The following is a 22,862-nucleotide window of genomic DNA, read 5'->3' as shown; positions in this document are numbered from 1 at the left end:
CCTGTCTTTTTAAAGTATTTTATTTACAGGCTGGAGAAGTGGGTTAGTGGTTAAGGCGCTTGCCTACAAAGCCAAAGGACCTAGGTTTGATTCCCCAGGACCCATGTTAGCCAGATGCACAAGGGGGGTGCATGCATCTGGAGTTCGTTCTCTCTCTCAAATAAAGAAAAAAATATATTTTACTTATTTATTTGCAAGCAGAAAGGGAGAGGGGGAGCGGAGGAAGAAAGAAAAGGAAAGAGAGAGAAGGAGAGATGGAGGTTATGGGGGCAAAGAAGCTCTTCTTGTCACTGCAAATGAACACCAGACATATGCACCACTCTGTGCATCTGGCTTTATGTGGATACCGGGAAACCAAACCCAGGCTATCACGCTTTGCAAGCTAGCATCTTTAACCACTGAGCTATCTCACTCCAGCCTGGTCTTGAGCTTTCAATCCTCCTGCCTCAGCCTTTCCAGTACTGAGATTACAGGCAGAAGCCACCACACCTGGCCAGGAAACTTATGAAGATAGTCTGAAGAAAACATCTCCAACACCATCTCCAGCAGGGACCCTACGGCCAGAGACTCTGGCCAAGGTAATCCCAGGGACTGCTGCTATCTTCTGAAAAAAAAAAAAAAAAAAAAATTGGAAGCCAGGTGGTAGGAGAATTGCTGTGTGTTTGAGGACACCCTGAGACTACATAGTGAATTCCAGGTCAGCCTGGGCTAGAGTGAAACCTTCCTCAAAAGGGGGGGTGGGCAACTGGAGTGATGGCTTAGCAATTAAGCACTTGTCTGTGATGCCTAAAGACCCCGGTTCAAGGCTCGATTCCCCAGGACCCACATAAGCCAGATGCACAAGGGGGCGCACGCATCTGGAGTTTGTTTTCAGTAGCTAGAGGCCCTGACACACCCATCCTCTCCCTATGTATCTGCCTCTTTTTTCTGTCTGTTGCTTTCAAATAAAAAAATAAGCAAAAATAATTTTTTTTAAAAAAAAGAGGGAGGGAAACATGAGCTGGTATGTTGTGCTGTTTGTTGGTAGAATGCTTGCCTATCGTGCATTAAGACATGGGTTCGAGTCCCCAGCACTTTATAAAGTCAGGAATGGTGGGCACACTGTTGTCCCAGCAATCAGGAGGCAGAGACAGAAGGGACCAGAGTTCAAGGCCAGCCTGGGATACATAGTAAGTCAAAGGAAAGGGATGGAAGGAGGGGCAGGGAAAGGTTATTATGCTTTGTAAATTATATGGCAATGTTCTAAAAAGCCATCAAAATTTTAAAAAGGAAGAAGAAAGAGAAGAACTTTCTTGTCACATAGCTCCAGATGACAGTCACAGAATAGGTAATATGCCATGCAGACCCCTCACCCCTGTCAGCCTCATTCCTATTCAGGTCCCCTTGCTGCCTCCCATTTGTCAGTTTTAGAAACTGAGGCCCAGAGTAAAGCCTGCCACAGACAGAATTTGAACCCAGGACTACAGTCCTGCAGACCCAGTTCTCCGTCGTGCACCTCTATATTTGCACAGTGAGGCCCATGAGACTTGGTCGCACCGTCCTGGAGTAGAGACCGAAACTCAGTTACAGAGGTCAGGAAACTGGACTCTTAGCATGCTGAGCTGGAGGCAGAAAGAGGGGGCAGAGAGGAAAGGGGGGGCGAGGACGGGGTCTCCCTGAGCAGAGAAGGAGCCCTGCAGAGGGCGGGGATACGAGGGTAGACTCTAAAGGGTCCCCCAGAGAGCTGACCCAGCAGCTGCAAGACCTCCAGCATTTTCCCTGCTGGTCCACCGTAGGTGGCAGGAGAGCAGACCCCGCTCGTCCAAGCAGGAGCCTGCAGCTGAGCTGGACCAGCTGGCAGGGTCCCCAGGGGCTGTGAAGTTGGGACTCCACCATCTGCTCCTTCCATCAGAAAGAACAGTTGGGCAGGAGGCCCTGGGAGAGAACTGTGGGTCATGTGGCTTAGATCTGGGAGGACACATCCCTGCTGCAAGGGCTGAGGGAGATCAAGGGGAGGACAGGAAGGATGAAGGGACACCACCAGGCCGGTGAGGGCTGGAGAGATGGCTTAGTGGTTAAGACGTTTGCCGGTGAAGCCTAAGGACCCAGGTTCGATTCCCCGGTATCCATGTAAGCCGGATTGCAAGGCATGTGTCTGGAGTTTGTTGGGAGTAGCTTGAGGCCCTGGTATACTCATTCTCTCTCTCTCTCTTTCTCTCAATAATAAATACTAAATAAAGAAAATATTTAAAAAGAGAGAGAGAGAGAGGGTGGTGAGCCGGGTGTGGTGGTGCACACCTTTAATCCCAGTGCTCAGGAGGCAGAGGTAGGAGGATCACTGTGAGTTCAAGGCCACCCTGAGACTACATAGTGAATTCCAGGTCAGCTGGGCTAGAACCAGACCCTACCTTGAACTCTACCTTCCAAAGAGGTTGGTTAGAGATGGAGAGTATTTATTTGCTTGTTTATTTAGAGATAGGGTCTTGATATAGCCTGAGATGACCTCCTGGAAGTTCTCCTGCCTCAGCCTCCTAAATACTGGGATTATAAGCACGAATGAACCTCCATGCCTGGCATGAGAATTCAAATAAAAATAGAAAATGAGAAGGCTGGGGAGATTGCAGAGTGGTTAAAAGCACTTGCTTGCAAAGGCTGATGGCCTGGGTTCGATCCCCCAGGATACACATACAACCAGATGCACCAAATGGCACATGTGCCAGGCGTGGTTGTTCAGGCCTTTAATCCCAGCACTGGGGAGGCAGAGGTAGGAGGATCGCCATGAGTTCAAGGCCATCCTGAGACTACATAGTGAATTACAGGTCAGCATGAGCCAGAGTGAGACACTACCTCAAAAAACAAAAAATGGCCACATATGTCTGGAGTTCCTTTGCAGTGGCAAGAGGCCCTGGTATACCCATTCTCTCATATTCTCATTCTCTATCTTTCTCTCTCTCACACACATACACACACACGCAAATAAATAAATTTTAAAAAGAGAAATTTAGCCAAGCGTGGTGGCGCACGCCTTTAATCTCAGCACTCAGGAAGCAGAGGTAGGAGGATCATTCTGAGTTCGAGGCCAGCCCGAGACTACATAGCAAGAGAGAGAAAGAGAGAGAGAGAGAGAGAGAGAGAGAGAGATTTAAATGAAAGAACAAGACTGTGGGGTTGGGAGAGTGGGTGAAGGAAGAGGAGAGGGGAGGAAGAAGGCCAAACACCGAGCCAAATGGTGGGCTAAGCCTTCCCAACTACAGACCCCCCAGGTCTTGGCTCCCGGGCCCCAGGGAGCAATAAGACCCTGGGAGGCCCTGTCTTCCCCAAGCCAAGCTCCTGAGGCCCAGCTGCACTCCATCTGGTGGTGAGCCCACTGGGTCACTCTTGCCTCGGGCTCCCCCTGCTGGGCAAACACCTAGGAATGTTCACCAGGGGCTGCCTTGGGACAATTAAGACCAAGTTGCATGGTGTGCTGGGCTTTGAACTATCCCCCCCCACACACACAGAAAGGAAGACACAGCCCTGTCCCCAAATACCCTCTCTGATTTCGTTTTCCTTCCCCCTCCCTGGAGGTTTTATCAAGTCAGGGTTTCACCCTAGCCCAGGCTGACCTGGAACTTACCCCGTAGCCCCAGGCTGGCCTCAAACTCACAGCTATCCTCCTACCTCAGCATCTGGAAGGTTGGGACTAAAGGCCTGTGCCACCATGCCTAGCTTCTACTTTTCTTTCTTCCGCCCACCCGCCCTCCCTCCCTCCCTCCCACCCCCCTCTCTCTCTTGGTTTTTCAAGGTAAGCTCTCACTCTAGCTCAGCCTGACCTGGAACTCACTATGGAGTCTCAGGGTGGCCTCGAACTCACAACGATCTTCATACCTCTGCCTCCCAAATGCTGGGATTAAAGGCGTGCGCCACCACGCCCGGCTCTCTCTCTCTTTTAAAGTGTGCACTTTCTTTTCTGTTTTTCTTTTTGTTTGATTTGAGTCAGAGTCTCATGGACCCCAGGTTGGCCTGGAACTCATTACATAGCTGAGGATGACCTTGAATTTCTGATTCTCTTGCTGCCACTTCCCCAGGGCTGGGATTACAGGCTCGTACCACCAAGCCAAGTTTTGTGTAGGCTATGCAAGCACTGTATCAACTGAACTACATCCCCAGCCCTTGATTTTTTTCTTTTTCTTTTCTTTTAATTTTTTTTTTTTTTTTTTGTTTGTTTTTTTGTTTTCGAGGTAGGGTCTCACTCTAGCCCAGGCTGACCTGGAATTAACTCTGTCATCTCAGGGTGGCCTTGAACTCATGGCAGTCCTCCTACCTCTGCCTCCTGAGTGCTGGGATTAAAGGCATGCGCCACCACCCTGGCTCTTTTTTTTTTTTTTTTTTTTTAAGGTAGGATCTCACTCTGGCCCAAGCTGAGCTGGAATTCACTATGTAGTCTCAGGGTGGCCTTGAACTCACTGTGATCCTACCTCTGCCTCCTGAGTGCTGGGATTAAACGAGTGCACCCCTGGGCCCATTTTTGTTTTGTTTGTTTGTTTGTTTGTTTGAGATAGGGTCTGTGTGGCCCAGTACCTGAGACTAACCATGAATTTCTGATCCCCCATCCCCCAGGTGCTGGGATTAGGGTTTGCTCTGAAATGTCCATGGCCTACCATAGGACGGGAGAGTCAAGCTTGCCAGCTTCAGCGAAGATCTAGAAATGCACAGAGTACAGCAAGCTATGGCTTCCCCCAGCTCAGACCCGGAGGAATCAAGTATGATGGTCCCCGGTGCCGGCTGGGATGCAGGAGACCAGCGCGAGCTCCCTCCCTCCCTGCGCCCTCCCTCCCTCCCTCGCTGGGAGGAGTTTTGCCAGCGTCAGCGGGAAGAACACAGGCACAAAACTGGCCAAGCCCAGAGAGCCAGGAACATCTACGTTTAACACACCTACGTTTATACACCATATGCCACCCGAAACACATTTATAAATAGCCTAGTGGGGAAGGGGGAGGTGCCGCTGATGGGACAGGAAGAGAAACAAAAGAACCAACCAACTAAAGCGCGGAATTGGGGAGAAATCTCCCAAGTGCATCACCCCCTACCCCTGTAGGGTCTCACTCTAGCTCAGGCTGACCCGGAATTCACTATGTAGTCTCAGGGGGTCCTCGAACTCATGGCGATCCTCCCACCTCTGCCTCCTGAGTGCTGGGATTAAAGGGGTGTGCCACCACGCCGGACACATTTTCCCTTTTGTTTTTGTTATTTTTTTAAATTATTTTTCTTTAATTATTTGCAAGCAGATAGACAGGGAGAGAATGGGCACACCAAGGCCTCCAGCCACTGCAAATGAACTCCAGATGCATGTGCCACTTTGTGCATCTGACTAACGTGGGTCCTGGGGAATCAAACCTGGGTCCTTTAGCTTTGCAGGCAACTGCCTTGACCACTAAGCTATCTCTCCAGCCCCAGTTTCTTTTCTTTATTTTCCTTTGAGACAGGGTTTCATGTAACCCAGGAACTCTTAATCCTTTTGCCTCTACCTCTCAAGTGCTATAATTACAGGGGTGTTACCACGTTACCTGGCCTCCTCTTTTTTTTTTTTTTGGTAGTGTTGGGGATGGAATACACAGTCTCTAATATATTAGCCATACTCCAGGCCCCAAGTAACTTTTTTTTTTTTTTAGGTAGAATCTTCCGCTAGCCCAGGCTGACCTGGAATTTACTCTGTAGTTTCAGCCTGGCCTCTGGGCAATCAGCCTACCCTCTACCTCCTGAGTACTGGGATTAAAGGTGTGCACCACCTCACCAGGCTTCTCAAACTTTTCTTTCTTTTTTTTTTTTCTTTTAATGAGACACTGAGGGAGAGAGAGAAAATTGTCACGCCAGGGCCTCCATCCAGTGCAATCAAACTCCAGACCTGTGCGGCATCTTGAGCACATGCACAACTTTGCACATCCATCATTTTGAATGTCTGGCTTAATGTGGGATCTGGGGAGTCGAACATGCGTCCTGAGGCTTCGCGGGCAAGTGTCTTAACCGCTAAGCCATCTCTCCAGGCCCAAACCCCAGGTTTTTAAACAAGTGTTGACTCTTAGCTCTGCTGGGGTAGCAGCTCTAAAACAACTTCACGGAGTGTGTGTTTTCACCTTCACAGTGCCCGGGGGAGGCCAGCACTACTGGTATGTGTCCACGGCTGTGAAGAAGGAAACTGAGGCACAGATGCATCCACATCCCAAGACTAGCCAGCAGGGGCGTCTCAGAGTCAGACGGTGGCTCCAGCACCCTTGACCTTGACTGGGCATCCCTGCTGTCAAGGGCTGGCATGAGGACTCTCCATTGCACAGAGGAGCCCAGCGAGGCCATCCCAGCATCAACCAACCAGAAAGTGGTAAAGCTATGACTCAGCCAGCATCGGGGTGCACGCCTATAAAACCTCAGCACTTGGTAGGCCAGGGGAGTAAAGGCTGAGGTGAGGTAGGAGGATCACCATGAGTCCGAGGCCAGCCAGGACTACAAAGTGAGTTCCAGGTCAGCCTGGGCTAGAGTGAGACCCTTCCTCAAAAAAAAAAATTCTCCCCAAATAAAATGAATAAAATAAAATAAATGTACTTGTTCTTTATAAAAGAGGGCAACAAGGACTAGGGCATTTAGTGATATGGCCTTCACATGAATCATTAATTTAAACATTTCAGTGTGCACTTTTCATATGGTAAATGTCAATAGTGCTAATCATATAAGCAAATGCTCTTTGAACAGCTGTCTAATTGCCCTTTTATTATTCCACTGTTTTTCTGTGGTGGTGCTAAGGAAGGAACCCAAAGACTTGCACATACCAGGAAATAGTCTACACTGATCTCAGGCCCGCACTGTGGATCCTAGACAAGTGCTCTACCTCTGAGCCACGGCCCCAGCACCTCACTGTGGATCTAGACAAGTGCTCTACCTCTGAGCCACGCCCCCAGCCCCTCACTGTGGATCTAGACAAGTGCTCTACCTCTGAGCCACTTCCCCAGCCCCTCACTGTGGACTCTAGACAAGTGCTCTACCTCTGAGCCATGCCCCCAGGCCCTCACTGTGGACTCTAGACAAGTGCTCTACCTCTGAGCCACACCCCCAGCCTAGTCTTTACTACACATGATGCAGGAAGCCTATCCAAAAGACTCAGCAGAGAGCCAAGCATAGTGGCACATGCCTTTAATCCCAGCACTTGGGAGGCAGAGGTGGGAGGACAGCCATGAGTTCGAGGCCACCCTGAGACTAGTGAATTCCAGGTCAGCCTGGGCTAGGGTGAGACCCTACCTTGTAAAACAACAACAACAAAAAAAGATTCAGCAGATTTGAAAGACTTGGATCAAATCCAGCCTCAGGCACTTCTACATCAGGTAAGGAACTACATGTCCCACAGCATCAGCTCATCACTGGCCACAGTCAGGTACTGTCCCTGACCTATGAAGACTGATCCATTCCACCCTGGGAAGTGAGCTGGGCAGCCTCCAGTCACACCTCACATCCCCGTTCCCCAAGCCCCAAGCATCGAGCCGCCACAGAGCCAGGACCCAAGGGCAGGCCGGTTGTGGGAGGCGAGCCGGCATCCTCTGCTTTCTAGAGAACCTTTGCTTCATAAGGCAGACACTGGTAAGCTGTGCATTTTTGGGTCAGGCACTTCCATTTCTGTGCCTCAGTTTCCTCACTAGTGAAACGGGGATAATAACACTACCCATCTCCTAGAAGTGCTGGGAGAGGCCAGTGGGCCTCGACCGAGAGGAAGTGCTCCAGGAAGGTCATTCTTATCCTGGACAAAGTGGTTCATCTACCTCTGGGCCTTTGTTTCTCTATACAGGAAACAGGTATCCAGGTCCTGAGAACCTTTCAGGATGTTGGTTGTTTCTAATCCCCCTCCCCCCATTTGCTTTGGACCCCATGTTCTAGGGTGATGGCTGGTTCTTCCAACAGTTCCTCCTAGTTGGACAGCCTCATTGTTCCTTTTCTGTCCTGTCAGCCCCTTCAACACAGTGAGATAAACCTCTGCATTAAATATTTCTGGGTCGGTGCTGGAGGGATGGCTTTGTGGTTAAGGCGCTTGCCTGTGAAGCCTAAGGACCCAGGTTCTATTCCCCAGGACCCATGTAAGCCAGATGCACAAGGGGGCACATGAGTCTGGAGTTCATTTGCAGTGGCTGGAGGCCCTGGCGTTCCCATTCTTTCTCTCTGTCTGTCTTCTCTCGCTCTCTCTCTGCTTACAGATAAATAAATAAAGTAATTAAATGAATACATACATACATACATGCATATATATATTTCTGCATTGTGGGCTGGAGAGATAGATCAGTGGTGAAGGTACTTGCCTGAAAAGCCAAAGGACTCAGGTTTGATTTCCCAAGACCCACGTAAGCCAGGGACACAAGGTGGTGCAAACGTCTGGAGTTCCTTTGCAGTGGCTAGAGGACCTGGCGCACCCATTCTCTATCTGCCTCTGTCTCTCAAATAAATAAATATTTAAAAAAATAATAATTTATAGGTTGCAAGACCTCAGTGGGCTGGCTCCTGAGCCGTACCCACCTGGCCAGCTGGACCGTACCTGTAACCTCTTGAGCTGACTGTTGACGGTGGCCAGGTCTCCACCGGGGTCCACATCTTGCAGCTGGCTTTCCATGTGAAGGAGTTTCTTGTCCAGCTCGGCGAAGCTCTGCACTAGCTGGTCCGCCTTGCTGGCCTCGAAGAGTTGCCGCGCCTTGGCCTGGGTGGTGCTCTCCAGTTCAGCCCAGCACTGGCGGATCTCGCCCAGCTTCTTCCGCACCGAGGCTGCCAGCTCGGGTTTCTCCTGCATCAGTTGTTGGCCCTCCTGCCCGGAGGGGTGGGTGGTGGGAGACAGGAGGATGCAGGCAGGTGGGAAGAGAGAGACAAAGAAAGGTGTCAGGACCCAGGAGATATGTGGGGAGAGCGATGGCGGCAGAGGTGTGGAGACAGAAGAAAAGATGCAGAGACAGGCCCAGGGATGTAAGGAGCCGAGGAAGAGAGACAGCAAAGGGACAGACGGGCATGAGGAGGGAGGCAGACAAAATGAAAGACAGTCGCAGGAAGGAAACAGGGAGAAACAGATGGGCTTATTGATGCCCATACAGTCAGGATCATGGGATAGGACCAAAAGAAAGGTTGACTTTGCCATATGCCCCCAACTTATATGCCCCAAAGACCATCCAAGAGGGTCAGAGCCGGGCGTGGTGGCGCACGTCTCTGATCCCAACCTCCGGGAGGCAGAGGTAGGAGGATCACCGGGCGTTCGAGGCCACCCTGAGACTACACAGTGAATTCCAGGTCAGTCTGGGCTACAGTGAGATTTTTCCTGGGGGGGTGGGGAAGAAAGAAAAGAAAAGAGGTCTGGGTTTGTAGCTCAGCGGAGCAGTGCTTGCCATGCATACACAAGGCCATGGGTGCTGTCTCTGGTAACAAAGCCAAACAGAAAGCGGGAGATGTTGGGCTGGAGTTGGGCTGGGGCTGTAGGCCAGGGGTAGAGCTGTGGTCTAGTAACACAAGGCTCTAGGTTCAAGTCCAGCACCTCAAAAAGAAGAGCATAAACCATAGTCAGAGGGGCCTGGTGTTATGTTATACACTTTACATGTGCCAAAGCCCAGGTGAGATGCTACACCTAGCCAGGCATGGTGGCGCACGCCTTTAATCCCAGCACTCAGGAGGCAGAGGTAGGAGGATCACCGTAAGTTTGAGGCCACCCTGAGACTACACAGTGAATGCCAGGTCAGCCTGGGCTACAGGGAGACCCCCAACGTTCATTTTCACTGGTGCTTCCCCAGCCCACCTGTGGCCTTCCTTCTCAAATGCCCTAGGTGATATGAGGGGAAGCTCGATGAGGTTACAAATGGGTAAACAGAGGCTAGGAGAGGTTGGTTTCACAAGTCATATGCACACTCCAAGTCACACAACTAGAAGCAGACAGTGAGCCAGTTTGAACCCATCGAGGGGTGCCAGACAGCCCAGCCGGATGGCAGTAGAGGGTGTCAGACGTGAGGGGTGGGTATCCAGCTGGGCAGGGGGGCTGCCTGGACATCCTTACCCTCTCGATCTTCTCCAGCCACTCCTTATTCTGAGCCAGCTCGGCCATGAAAGCCTGGTGCCGGAGCCATCGCTTGTGCAGCTTGTGACCGTCGTCCCGGGTGCCATCCCTTGCCGTCAGCATCTTCTCATGGATCCAGCCATCCAGCTGTGGGCGGCAGGGTAGGGGGGCTCAGCCAATCTGCCCATCCTGCCCTTCCCCACTCCCCAGAAAGTCCCAGGTTCGGTTTCCGGGCTGACAGACAGGGTTAGAGAAGAAGAAAGGTGGGAAGCCAGACATGTTGACGCAATCTTTTAATCCCAGCACTCGGGAGGATCGCCGTGAGTTCAAGGCCACCCTGTGACTCTATGGTGAATTCCAGGTCAGCCTGGGCTAGAGTGGAGAGCCTTCCTTGAAAAATCAAACAAGGGCTGGAGAGATAGCTCAATGGTTAAGGTGCTTGCCTGTGAAACCTAGGTTTGATTCCCCAGGACCCACATAATTCAGATGCATAAGGTGGCAAATGCGTCTGGAGTTCATTTGCAGTGGCTAAAGGCCCTGGTGTGCCCGTTCTCTATCTGCCTCTTTCTCTCTCTCCCTCTCTGCCTCTTCCTCTCTCAAATAAATAAATAAGATATTTTAAAAGACAAGCAAACAAGGGCTGGAGAGAAGGCTTAGCATTTAAAGGCACTTGCTTGTAAAGTCTGATAGCCCAGGGTCTGATTCCACAGTACACACATAAAGCCAGATGCACAAAGTGGCACATGTGTCTGGAGTTCATTTGCAGTGGCTAGAGGCCCTGGAGTGCATCCCCTCTCTCTTATTACAAATAAATAAATACACACACACACACACACACACACACACACTGAAAAACGGGCTGGAGAGATGGTTTAGTGGTCAAGGCACTTGCCTGCAAAGCCTAAGGACCCAGGTTTAATTCTCCAGGTCCCACATAAGTTCAGATGCACATGGTGGTGCATGCATCTGGACTTTGCTGGAGGCCCTGGTGCACCCGTTCTCACTCTCTCTCCTTCTCTACCTCTCTCTGTCTCTAATACATACATAAAAATAAATCTTAAGTCGTATTTTGTTTACAAAAAGTATACAAAATTAGCTTAATTCAAACAACAACTTATCAGAATTTCTTAAGTCAATTTTGCTTTTGGAAAGGTATCAAAAGTCTTTATATTCAGAAAAAAACCTTATTATTGTGATTTATGAGATTAGAGCACACCACATCTTTAAGCAATATCCTCAGATGGGACCCTGTATGATAATATATTATCGTTTTCCTGGTAGCTTGGAATGTAAATGAAAATTATTTTGAATGAAGAAAAAAAGTGAACCAAGTGCCCAAAGAAGACCAAATACCTGTGAGAATGGCCTATTGCTGGAATTAAACACGGACAATTAGTTTTACATTGTTAAAAACTGTCTTAGGGCTGGAGGGATGGCTTAGCTGTTAAGGCATTTGCCTGCAAACCCAAAGGACCCAAGTTCTATTCCCTAGGACCCACGTTAGCCAGCTGCACAAGGGGGCGTATGTGTCTGGAGTTCGTTTGCAGTGGCTGGAGGCCCTGGCATGCCAATTCTCTCTCTCTCTCTTTCCCTCCCTCTTTCTCTGCCAAATAAATAAATAAAATAATTTTTAATTACCTTGACATTATGGTGCTGGGAAAAAGTGAGAGAGGAGTGCTCAGCACTGCAATCTCTATCACACCTTACAAGACTCATGGTCCATTGCCGAAGAGGTGGAGGAACGAATGTGAGAGCCAAAGGAAGGGTAGGACTCCTTACAACGTGCTCCTCCAGATACAAAATGGCCTGGATATCCTGACCTCACAGTGCCTGACACTACCTACACAAGACCATCATAATAGGAGGAAAGATGATGACATCAAAATAAAAGAGAGACTGATTAAGAGGGGGAGGGGATATGATGAAGAACAGAGTTTCAAAGGGGAAAGTGGGGGGAGGGAGGGCATTACCATGGGATATTTTTTATAATCATGGAAGTTGTTAACAATAATAAAAAAATTTTAAAAACCCACCCCACCAAAAAGAAATAATAAAAATACTGGGCTGGAGGGATGGCTTAGTGGTTAAGGCGTTTGCCTGCAAAGCCAAAGGACCCAGGTTCGATTCCCCAGGACCCACATTAGCCAGATGCACAAGGGGGCACATTCATCCGAAGTCAATTTGCAGTGGCTGGAGGCCCTGGTGCGCCCATTCTCTCTCTCTCTAGCCCCCCTTTCTCTGTCAAATAAATAAATAAATAGAAATAAAAATAGACAATACCAACAACCACCACCACCCCCAAAGCTGCCTTCTGCTCCCCAGCACCAATCTATGCCAAAATCTAGCCAGGGTTCTCCCAGCAGGTTGAGCCTCCCAGACCAGCCCTCCAAAGTGAAGCTCTTTCTACCTCCCCTCGGTCAACACAGCCAGCCACTCACACCGCAAGCCGCGACCCACCACAGGGCTGCGTTCCAAGCCCCCCTCCAGCCCCATGACTTGCAAGGGCTAGAGCGTGGCTCAGTGGAAAAAACCCCTGCGTAGCATAGGCCTGGCCCAGGTATTGAAGGGGAGGGAAAATGTATTTATTAAGAAGTTTTTGCGCCCCAAAACCTCCCCACGCATGAGCAAACCTGTCACCTGGGACAGTTTGCTCCACCCCTTCCTTCCTCCCCGCCCTCCAATCACAAGACTTTTCTCCCTCCTTTTGGGGAAGAAAAAAAAAAAGAAACACGGACTCTGCCGCGGTCCCGGGAGGCAAATGCAGTCATCCAGAAGGACAAATCCCTCAGCAAGCCAAACAGCACACCATGTCCCCCGAGGAGCGTGTGCTCTTCTGGGGGCCAGGGCGTCCGGACACACACACACCCCAAGTCAAATGCTGAATCCCCCCAGCCCAACTCAGTTGGCAGGGTTCCCACTCGCAGGAAAGAGACCGAGACCCCACAGCGAAGGCAAAACCGCTCCCGGAGATGGTACCCGATCCGTCCTTAAGCCTCGGATCGCCCCCAACCACCACCAACACTTACCGCTAAGCTAGACTCCCCCTACCCACCCACCCAGAACCAAGGGAAAGCCCCTCCAAGTCGGACACAGATCAGATCCGCCCGAAGCAGAGCACCCCATCAAAATGATTCACCCCATCACCCAAAGCTGCGAAACACCCTTGCTGCAAAAGCCGGGCGTGGTGGCGCCTTGAATCCCAGCACTCGGGAGGCAGGGGTAGGGGGATCGGCGTGAGTTCGAGGCCACCCTGGGACTACATAGTGAATTCCAGGCCAGCCTGGGCTTAGAGCGAGACCCTGCCTCAAAAAAACAAACAGATGAAACAAACCCTGCTGCAAAAGGCAAGGATGTGGTGTGGGGGAGAGGAAGGAAAGAAACCCCCTCGACCCTGGGGGTAAATCTCAGATCAACCCTGCCACGGACCCCCGACCGATGGTCCAGGGAGGAACATTCCAGAGAGATGGAGGAGAAGCGGACTCTAAGCCTAAGGGAAGGGGGACGCGGGATGCCAAGTGGCCCCAGGTCGGCGCTCCCCCCAGCCCCCTCCTCCGAGGGAGCCCAGCTCCTGGGCCGACAGCTCCCGGCGCCCTCGCCCCTCCCCCAGGGCGGGGGTCCCCGCGCCGGCCCGGCCCGCCCCCGCCCCTCCCCGCAGCCCTCCCGCGGGCACGCGCACGAGCCCCCTCCCCGCGCGCGCGCGCGCAACCCGGCGGGAGCGCGCGCCGGACCCTTCCCCGCCCCCACCCCGCGCGCGCGCACACGCTGGACGCCCCCTCCCCCATACACACACACACACACGCGCGCGCACACACACACACACGCACACACACACCCCAGACCTGGAGGGGCGTCCCTGCGGGCGGGCGGGAGGACGGGCCTCGGCCCTCCACTGCGACGGCGGCCGAGGCTGCGGCTGCGGCGGGCGCGCGCCCCCTCCCTCGCCCCCGCGCCGCCGCGGACGCGCGCCCGGCCTGCCTCCTCTGCGGGGGGGGCGGGGGGGGGGGAGGACCGATTCATCACAACCCTCCTTGATTATTTTCCGGGGTGGGGGGAGGGATATTTCTGCATCATCTCAGATCAGAATAAATTCACCATAGGGGCCTGGACCATATCCCAAGGGCAGAGCATCCCTCACCCAAGGTCCCAGGTGACCTAAGCAGTGTGAGGGTGAGGATGATGGGGAACGGTCTCACGACAGGGGACTGGGCCGTCCCCCAAGATTCCCTCACCCAAGGTCCCAGGTGACCTAAGCAGTGTGAGGGCGAGGATGACGGGGAATGGAGGGTTGGGGGGCTCCCTAACCATCATGGCTGGTGGGAACAGGCGTGGGCTCTGACTACCGCATGACAGCAGAAGTCGTGGGAGGGGCGACCTGGAGTATCACTTACATATACTTCATTCCAGAACAATCTTCAATGGGAAAGGAGGACAACGGGGCCTGTTTCCTAACGGGCTGTCTCAGTGATGAGAAAGAGGGTGGGGTCCCTTGTCTGTCTCACAGGTGGGGAGGCCAAGTCTTCCATGGACGTTCAAGATGGGAAGAGGCCAAGGACCTGGCTCCGGAACCTTCTGTGTTTGGAGGAAACTTAGGTAATGGTTCATCATGGGGACAGGGTCTGATCCTGGGTCACACTGATGAAGGAGTTTGGAGACAGAACTATATATGTGGTTCGGGATCAGAAAAATTCTGATAAGAGCTAGAGGGATGGCTTAGCACTTAACGCACTTGCCTACAAAGCCAAAGGACCTAGGTTCGATTCCCCAAGACCCACATAAGCCAAATGCACAAGGTGGAGCATGCGTCTGGAGTTCATTTGTAGTGGCCTGAGTCCCCGGTGCCCCCGTATCCTATCTGCCCCTTCCTCTCTCTAACTCTCGCAAATAAATTTTTAAAAAACTATTTTAAGAGCTGAATGTGGTGGCGCAGGCCTTCAGTCCTAGCACTGGGGAGGCAGAGGTAGGAGGATCACCGTGAGTTCGAGGCCACCCTGAGACTACAGAGTGAATTCCAGGTCAGCCTGAGCTACAGTTAGACCCTACCTCAAAAATAAAAAAGGAGAAATGAAAGAGAAAAGAAAATTTCTGAGAAGGCCGAAATCCAGAAGTCTCTTTGGAATACTGTGGGAAGGAAGGAGAGGAGGCAGTGACTCCCTGAGCCATCTCAATTGGGGAAGGAAGCCTGGACCATCTCTACTTGAGGTGATCCCTGTGAGTGTGTAGAAGGGACTTGATTCCTGGACACCTTTAAAGGGATGAAGGAGCTGGGCATGGTGGCACACACCTTTAATCCCAGCACTCTGGAGGCAAGAGGTAGGAGGATCGCCATGAGTTCGAGGCCACCCTGAGACTACAGAGTGAATTCCAGGTCAGCCTGGGCTAAAGCAAGACCCTACATAAAAAAATAATAATTATAAAATAAGGGCTGGAGAGGTGGCTTAGTGGTTAAGGCACTTGGCTGCGAAAGCCTAGGGACCCAGGTTAGATTCCCCAGGACCCATGTAAGCCGGATGCACAAGGTGACACAAGTGTCTGGAGATTGTTTGCAGTGGCTGGAGGCCCTGGCACGCCTATTGTCTCCCTCTCTCTCTCTCTCTTATCTCGCCGGACCTCTCTCTCTCTCTGAAATAAATAACTAAAATATTAAAACAAAAAAAAAGTAGATGAAGGCTGAGCCACGGATGTAGCTCAGCGTGACAGCGCTTGCCTAGCAGGTGCAAAGTCCTGGGTCGCATCTCCAGCCACATCACTAAGTAAGGGAATGCCACTGGTGCAGCCACATCCCACCCACCTCGCTAGCTCCTCCTCTCTCCTGGAGAACAGAGCTTCTCACAGGTCTCTAGAGAAAAGTAAAAATCACCGTGCCTTTCCCGTGGGGGACCCGTAGGCGGGAACGCGCTCCGTTGCCCATGGCACCCTGGACCCCCCCCCCATCCCTGCTTTCCCGGGAGTCCGCGTGGGCAGACTGGGACCTGCGGGGCATGCGCTCTGGAGCAGGCCTCCAGGAGCCTCCTGGTGGCACAGAGGGAGCCATCGCTCCACCACCCACTTCGATGGGGCATCACAACCCCCCCCCCCCAAACACACAGAGACCTCTGCCAGGGATCAAATCCCACCCTACCTACAAAGGGGGGGGCGCGGGCATCACTGCCCCCTCCACCCAGCTGGAGGTCCTACCTCGTGACAGACTCGGAGAAACTGCTGCAGCGCGAGCTGGTCGTGTAACTTCTGCAGCCACTGCTGGGCCCGCAGCTGGTTTTCCTGGCTCCTGGAGAAGGGGGAGAGAAGAGTGGGGAGAGGCCCTGCAGAGAGGGGCGCCGGGAGGCAGCACCCGCTGGGGGGAGGAGGGGGAGGGAGGAAGGCGGACAGGGAGACATTGCTAGGACAGAGCGCCAGTGAAACAGAGGAGGAGAGGAGCCCGGCTAATCCCAGCACTTGGGAGGCAGAGTTCAAGGACCCCCCGCTGAGACTACATTGTGAATTCCAGGTCAGCCTGGGCTACAGCAAGACTCGACCTCGAAAAAAGAAAAGGAAAAAAGATTTTTATTAAAAAAAAAAAAAAAAAAAGATGAGGGCTGAAGGGATGGCTTAGCAGTTAAGACGTTTGCCTGCAAAGTCAAAGGACCAAGGTTCGATTCCCCAGGACCCACGTTAGTCAGATGCACAAGGGGGGCACCCGTGTTGAGTTTGTTTTCAGTGGCTGGAGGCCCTGGCATGCCCATTCTCTCCCTCCCTCCCTCCCTCTTTGTCAAATGAATAAAAAAAAATTTTTTTTAAAGATAAGATACAAGGAGAGGGAGAGACTTAAGAGACAAACAAAACTACTTTGGGTACTTTGAAGCAGGCACATGCCCATAGCAAGAGGCCAAAAGATCTGTGGATGGAGATAAATATAGACGCGGAACCAGAGACAAAAAAAAAAAAAAAAGATAATAGAAAGCTGAGGATGGGTCTGGGGTAGAGAGCTTGACTATCATGGGTGAGGCCTTAGGTTGTGGGGGGAGAAAAAGAGGATGAGGAAGGAGTGGCTGCAGGAAAGACAAAAAGACAGGGAGAGAGGAAGAGACCAAGGAGAGAGATGTAAGGAAAGTGTAAGAGAAAAGCAAAAGAGAACACGGGACTTGATCTCTACAGAGAGACTGTTTATTAGAGAAAACAGCGAGGGGCCTCAGCTCTCCCACAGGATGAAGGCTGAAGCACTGGGCCAGGCTGGGGTGTGAGTTTATAAGGAGGATCCTCAGAAAGACAGACTGGGGCTGGAGAGATGGCTTAGCGGTTAAGCGCTTGCCTGTGAAGCCTAAGGACCCCGGTTCGAGGCTCGGTTCCCCAGGTCCCACGTTAGCCAGATGCACAAGGGGGCGCACGCGTCGTTTGCAGAGGCTGGAAGCCCTGGCGCGCCCATTCTCTCTCTCTCCCTCTATCTGTCTTTCTCTCTGTGTCTGTCACTCTCAAATAAATAAATAAATAAATAAATAAATAAATAAATAAAAAGACAGACTGGACAAACTGTGGTTGATAAGAAAATTGTAGCTGTTTATGTCCTTGGTCAGAACAGGCTTCTGCAGCCAGGAATGTCTAAGGGAGGACACTCAGATGGTCTCTGGTCCTTCAAGGCCAGCTAGGCTAAGGGGAGTACATCAATCAGGGAAAGTGTCAAACTTCTTTATTGCCTGCAAGCTTTAGGGATAGTTATTAACTCCTTAGTTCCCTTTAATTTTCAGGGAAGGCTATTAACTCTTCAAGAGAGAGAGAAGGCGAGGGCTAGAGAGACACCTTAGCAGTTAAGGCACTTGCCTGCAAAGCCAAAGACCCAGGTTTGATTCCCCAGGACCCACGTTAGCCACATGCACAAGGGGTGCACGTGTCTGGAGTTCGTTTGCAGTGGCTAGAGGCCCTGGGGCGCCTGTTCTCTCTTTCTCTGTCTGTCGCTCTCAAATGAATAAAATATAAAACAAAAGATTTTAAAAGAGAGAGAGAGAGAAGGTGAGAGAGAGAGGACTGAGAGGAAGAATATTACTGAAAGGGATCCAAAGAGACAGGGACAAAAGGGGAAAAATAGAAACAAAGGAAGAAACAGAACTGTGGCTCGGGGGTAGAGCACTTGTCTAGAATCCACAGTGAGGGGTGGGGGCCTGGCTCAGCTGTAGAGCACTTGTTTAGCAGAGGGTCCTGGTTTGAACCCTGGCACCACAAAACAAACAAACAAATAAAGTAAAAGAAAGAAAGAAGGAGAGAGGGAGGGAGAAAGGAAGGAAGGAAGGAAAGGGAAAGGGAAGGACCATGAAAGCAAGAAGTGGGCAGAGGGCTGGAAAATGAGGAGAGTCAGGGCAGCCCAGACACAGGCAAGTCGGAACCAATAATAAGACAGCCTGGTAGACAGGGCGTTTGGGAGGCCACTGGAGCTGCAGGGAGGCTGGGGTGTCTTTCCTTGGCCTGAGTATATTGACCGGGCTGGACCCAAGCCCCAATCTCCCCAACCCTGAGCACTCTGGCCTCCTGCCTTTGGGGCTCAAAAGGCCTGAGGTTGGGTTGGAGGCACCCCCATATGCATGCCCATCTCGTCACCCTCTATCTCCAGAGCCCAGGCACAGACGAGAGCCAGGGTAACTGGACTCCTTCAAGCCCGTCCTGATCTCGCAGAACCTGCACGCGCTCTGCAGAAATGATCAGCCTTCCTGAAACGTTGCTCCTTGGGTGGTTTTGAATGTACCGTGGCCCCTGTGGCCTCATGGGTTTGTAATTAAGCCTCATATTTAATCACCAGCTGGTGGACCTTTGAGAGGGTAGAGCTTTGCTGGAGGAGGTGAGCCACTGGGGGGAAGTCACCTTGGGATTTTATAGTCCGTCCGTCCACTGCTAATCCTGAAGAGCTCACTCTTTTTAAAAAATTAATTAATTACTTTTATTAACTTAGTTGAAAGAGAGAGAGAGAGATAAAGAGGTAGAGAGACAGATAGAGAATGGGCACACCAGGGCCTTTAGCCACTGCAAACCAACTCCAGATGTGTCCCCCCCTTGCGCCTCAGGTGCGACTTTTTGTTTGTTTGTTTGTTTTTGTTTTTGCGAGGTAGGGCCTCACTCTAAACCAGGATGACTTGGAACTCACTCTGTAGTCTCAGGCTGGCCTAGAACTCATGGGGATCCTCCTACCTCTGCCTCCCAGGTGCTGGGATTAAAGGCACCTTTAACCACTGAACCATCTCTCCTGCCCTCGTCTGTGGTTTCGCCTTGGCTGTTTTGACCAGCGATGAGAAAGTAACTGCTTCACTCCTCTTCCCACTCTACCATGACCCTGGTGGCCTCCTGTTTGACTTCAACAAGCCATTCTCACCTCAGGGCCTTGGCTCCAACTGTCCTCGGTGTCCAGTTCAAGGAGTGTCACCTTTGAAAGGTCCCTCCTGACCACTCCCTGACCTTTCTGACTTTCTTTCCTTCTTTAATTTTCTCCTTGGCACTTCACCTTATTTCCCACACTGCTGGGCTGTCACTTTCACTAGGAAGGGGAGTTCTCTCGATTTTGTCCACAGATCTATGTTCAGCCAAGAAAGGGGCCTGGTATGAAGTGGCTGCTCCTTATCTTTCTTTGTTGTTGTTGTTGTTGTCTGTTTGTTTGTTTTGTTTTTTGAGGTAGGGTCTCACTCTAGCGCAGGCTGACCTGCATCACTACGCAGTCTCGGGGTGGCCTCAAACTCACAGCGATCCTCCTGCCTCTGCCTCCTGTGCTGGGATTAAAGGTGTGTGCCACCATGCGCAGCTAGAACAAATGAATGAATGGAGAGACCTCAAGCCACAAAAAGAAGAAAAAGAAGAAGAAGGAGGAGAAATGACAGAAACAAACGTAAAGTCTGAGAAACAGAAAAACCGAGTATAGAGGCACATGGCTGTAACTCCACTACTTCGAAGGTGGAAATCAGGAAGGCCAGTCTCAGCTACACAGTGAGCTCAAGGGAGACCAAACTAGGCTACATGAAACCTTGTGTCAAAAAAAAAAAAAGAGGTGGGCTGGAGAGATGGCTCAGCGGTTAAGCGTTTGCCTGTGAAGCCTAAGGACCCAGGTTCAAGGCTCAACTCCCCAGGACCCGCATTAGCCAGATGCACAAGGGGCACATGCGTCTGGAGTTCATCTGCAGTGGCTGGAGGCCTTGGCGCATCCATCCTCTCTCTCGTGCGCGTGCTCTCTCTCTCTCTCTCTCTCTCTCTGCCTCTTTCTGTCTGTCACTCTCAAATAAATAATAAAATAAATCAAAAAAATAGTAAAGTTAAAAAAGAGGGATGCCAGGAGTGGTGGCTCGCACCTTTAATCCCAGCACTTGGGAGGCAGAGGTAGGTGGGTGGCCATGAGATCGAGGCTACCCTGAGACTCCATAGTGAATTCCAGGTCAGCCTGGGCTACAGCGAGACCCTACCATGGGAAAAAAAATGGGGGGAGAAGGGCTGGAGAGATTGCTCAGTGGTTTCGGCACTTGCCTTTAAAGCCTAATGACACCCACAGACCCATGTAAGGCCAGATACATAAAGTGGCACATGTATCTGGAGTTCATTTGCAGTGTCTGGAGGCCCTGGTGTGCCCATTTTCTCTATCTCTTTCTGCTTGCAAATAAATAAATTATTTTTAAAAAGATGGAAGGGCTGAAGAGATGGCTTAGCGGTTAAGGCCCTTGTCTGAGAAGCCTAAGGACCCATGTTCAACTCTCCAGATCCCATGTAAGCCAGATACACAAGGTGGCACAAGCACGCAAGGTTGTACATGGGCACAAGATGGCGCACATGTGTGGAGTTTGACTGCAGTGGCTAGAGGCCCTGGCACACCTATTCTGTCTGTCTGTCTCTCTCTCGCACTCTCTCTCACTCTCATAAAAAATACAAAAAGTGGGGGGGGGGGTAGAAAAAAAAAGAGGGAGAGTGGTCCGATGTGATGCCACATGCTTTTAATCCCAGCAGTCTGGAGGTTGATCAAAATGAGTTCAAGGCCAGCCTGGGCTAGAGTGGGACCCTGCCTCAAAAAAAAAAAAAAAAGCTGGAGAGATGGCTTAGCAGTTAAGGAGCTTGTCTGCAAAGCCCAAGAACCTATGTTCAACTCTCCAGGTCCCACGCAAGCCAGACGCACAGCGACACAAGCGTGCAAGGTTGCACACATGCACAAGGGGCTGCATGCATCTGGAGTTCAATTGCAGTGGCTGCAGGCCCTGCCTCGTCAATTTTTTTTTTTTTCTCACTGGCAAATGCCAGTCATCTCCCTTTACCCTGCTTTCTAGTTCTCCATGACATAGGCTGCCCTGGTTGACCCCTCTAACACCATTGGCCAAGACAGATCTTTCCTGCCTCAAGTTACGTCCCAGTGAAGGAGAAAATAACAAAAATACCAGCTCTCAGAGAGAGGGTTTAGCTGTTAAGGCGCTTGCCTGAGAAGCCTACGGACCCAGGTTGGACTCCCCAGGACCCACGTAAGCCAGATGCACAAGGTGGCGCATGCATCTGGAGTTCGTTTGCAGAGGCTGGTGGTCCTAGTGCGCCCATTCTCTCTCTCTCTCTCCCTCATAAATTAAAATAAATAAATACCAGCTCTCCACGCCTCTAACTGCCTTCATCGGTGGGAAAGCCATGTGTCCTGGGAGGTGCGAGAATGGGATCTGCCTCCAGCCCAGCCGTGTGTCCCAGCACAGCCAGCTCAAAAGCGGGACTTCCCTCCCCACGCCCCTGGGCCCAAATCCCACCTTCTGCGGCCCCGGGAACTGGGGACCTACTTCTCCAGCAGCCGGGCCACGGCCTCCTGGGCCTGCTCCCCGTAGGCGTTGCCTTGCCTCAACAGGCCCTCCGCGGCCTGCACGGCCACCTGCATCTTCTGCTGGTTCAGCTCCATGGTGGTGAGAAAATCCCCGTGTCTCTTCAAGGCCTCTTCCACCGCCTCCACGGTGCCAGGGAGCTCCGCGCCGGACAGCGCCACCTCCTGGAAAACGGAGGGAGCGCAAGTCAGTCTCCCTGGACTTGGCACAGGATTTCCACCACTCTCTGCCCTGCCCACGTGCCAGTGTGGACCTCAGGGTCCTCCTAACCCTTCTTTCTCTCTCTCTCTCTCTCTCTCTCTCTCTCTCTCTCTCTCTCCTCTCTCTCTTTTAGGTAGGGTCTCGTTCTACCTCAGGCTGACCTGGAATTCACTGTATAGTCTCAGGTTGGCCTCGAACTCATGGCGATCCTCCTACCTCTGGCTCCCGAGTGCTGGTATTAAAGGCGTGCGCCACCACGCCTTTATTTCTTATAACGTATACCGGATATGGGGTTGTGGTTAGTTTTCTGAGCTTTGCCCACCATCAGGACAGTGTCCAGTATAGAGGGAACGGTCAGGAAGTAGCTCTTTAATCTTTGAGCACTGACATGGGTGCTGTGTGACCACGAGGAAATTCTTTCCCTCTCTGAGGTTAGTTTTCCAGTTAGTGAGAATAAGAGAATCAAAAAGGTTCTCTTTTTTGTTCACTTTTTTGTTTGTTTTCAAGGTAGGACTTTCACTCTAGCCCAGGCTGACCTGGAACTCACTCTGTAGTCCCAGCCTGGCCTCAAACTCACAGCGATCCTCCTACTTCTGCCTCCCAAGTGCTGGAATTAAAGGTATGTGTCACCACAACTGGCTAGTTATTGTTGAAACAGTCTTAAAAGCTCAGGCTGACCTGAACTCCCTAAGTAGCCAAGGATGACCTTGAACTTCTGAACACCCTGTCTCCACCTCCCAAGTGCTGAGAATACAGGCATCAACCATCATGCCCAACATGCACGTCCTGAGAATCCAACCCAGGACCCCACTCATGCCAGCAAGCACTCAACAACTGAGCTGTACCCCACTCCACTAGAGGGTCCT

The 22,862-nt window shown here is 51.5% G+C and overlaps 1 protein-coding gene across 3 annotated transcripts in view; it reads right to left on the bottom strand.

Annotated features, from left to right (window-relative positions):
• Positions 1-22,862, bottom strand: part of Sptbn4 (spectrin beta, non-erythrocytic 4) — a 105,194-nt gene that overhangs the window by 31,096 nt on the left and 51,236 nt on the right. The window contains exons 17-20 of one of the 3 annotated variants that reach the window (XM_045134055.1): positions 21,757-21,959; positions 16,190-16,280; positions 10,016-10,162; positions 8,525-8,788 (exon numbers count right to left, since the gene is read on the bottom strand). In XM_045134055.1, the coding sequence (XP_044989990.1) occupies positions 8,525-8,788; positions 10,016-10,162; positions 16,190-16,280; positions 21,757-21,959 (705 nt within the window). Of the gene's footprint in view, positions 1-8,524; positions 8,789-10,015; positions 10,163-13,854; positions 13,924-16,189; positions 16,281-21,726; positions 21,960-22,862 lie in introns of those variants that run through there. The other 2 variants (XM_045134056.1, XM_045134057.1) reach the window with 2 other exon arrangements.

The sequence above is a fragment of the Jaculus jaculus genome, chromosome 14, assembly GCF_020740685.1.
Source record: "Jaculus jaculus isolate mJacJac1 chromosome 14, mJacJac1.mat.Y.cur, whole genome shotgun sequence".
Lineage (NCBI taxonomy): Eukaryota > Metazoa > Chordata > Mammalia > Rodentia > Dipodidae > Jaculus > Jaculus jaculus.
This window is presented reverse-complemented; position numbering and strand designations above follow the sequence as displayed.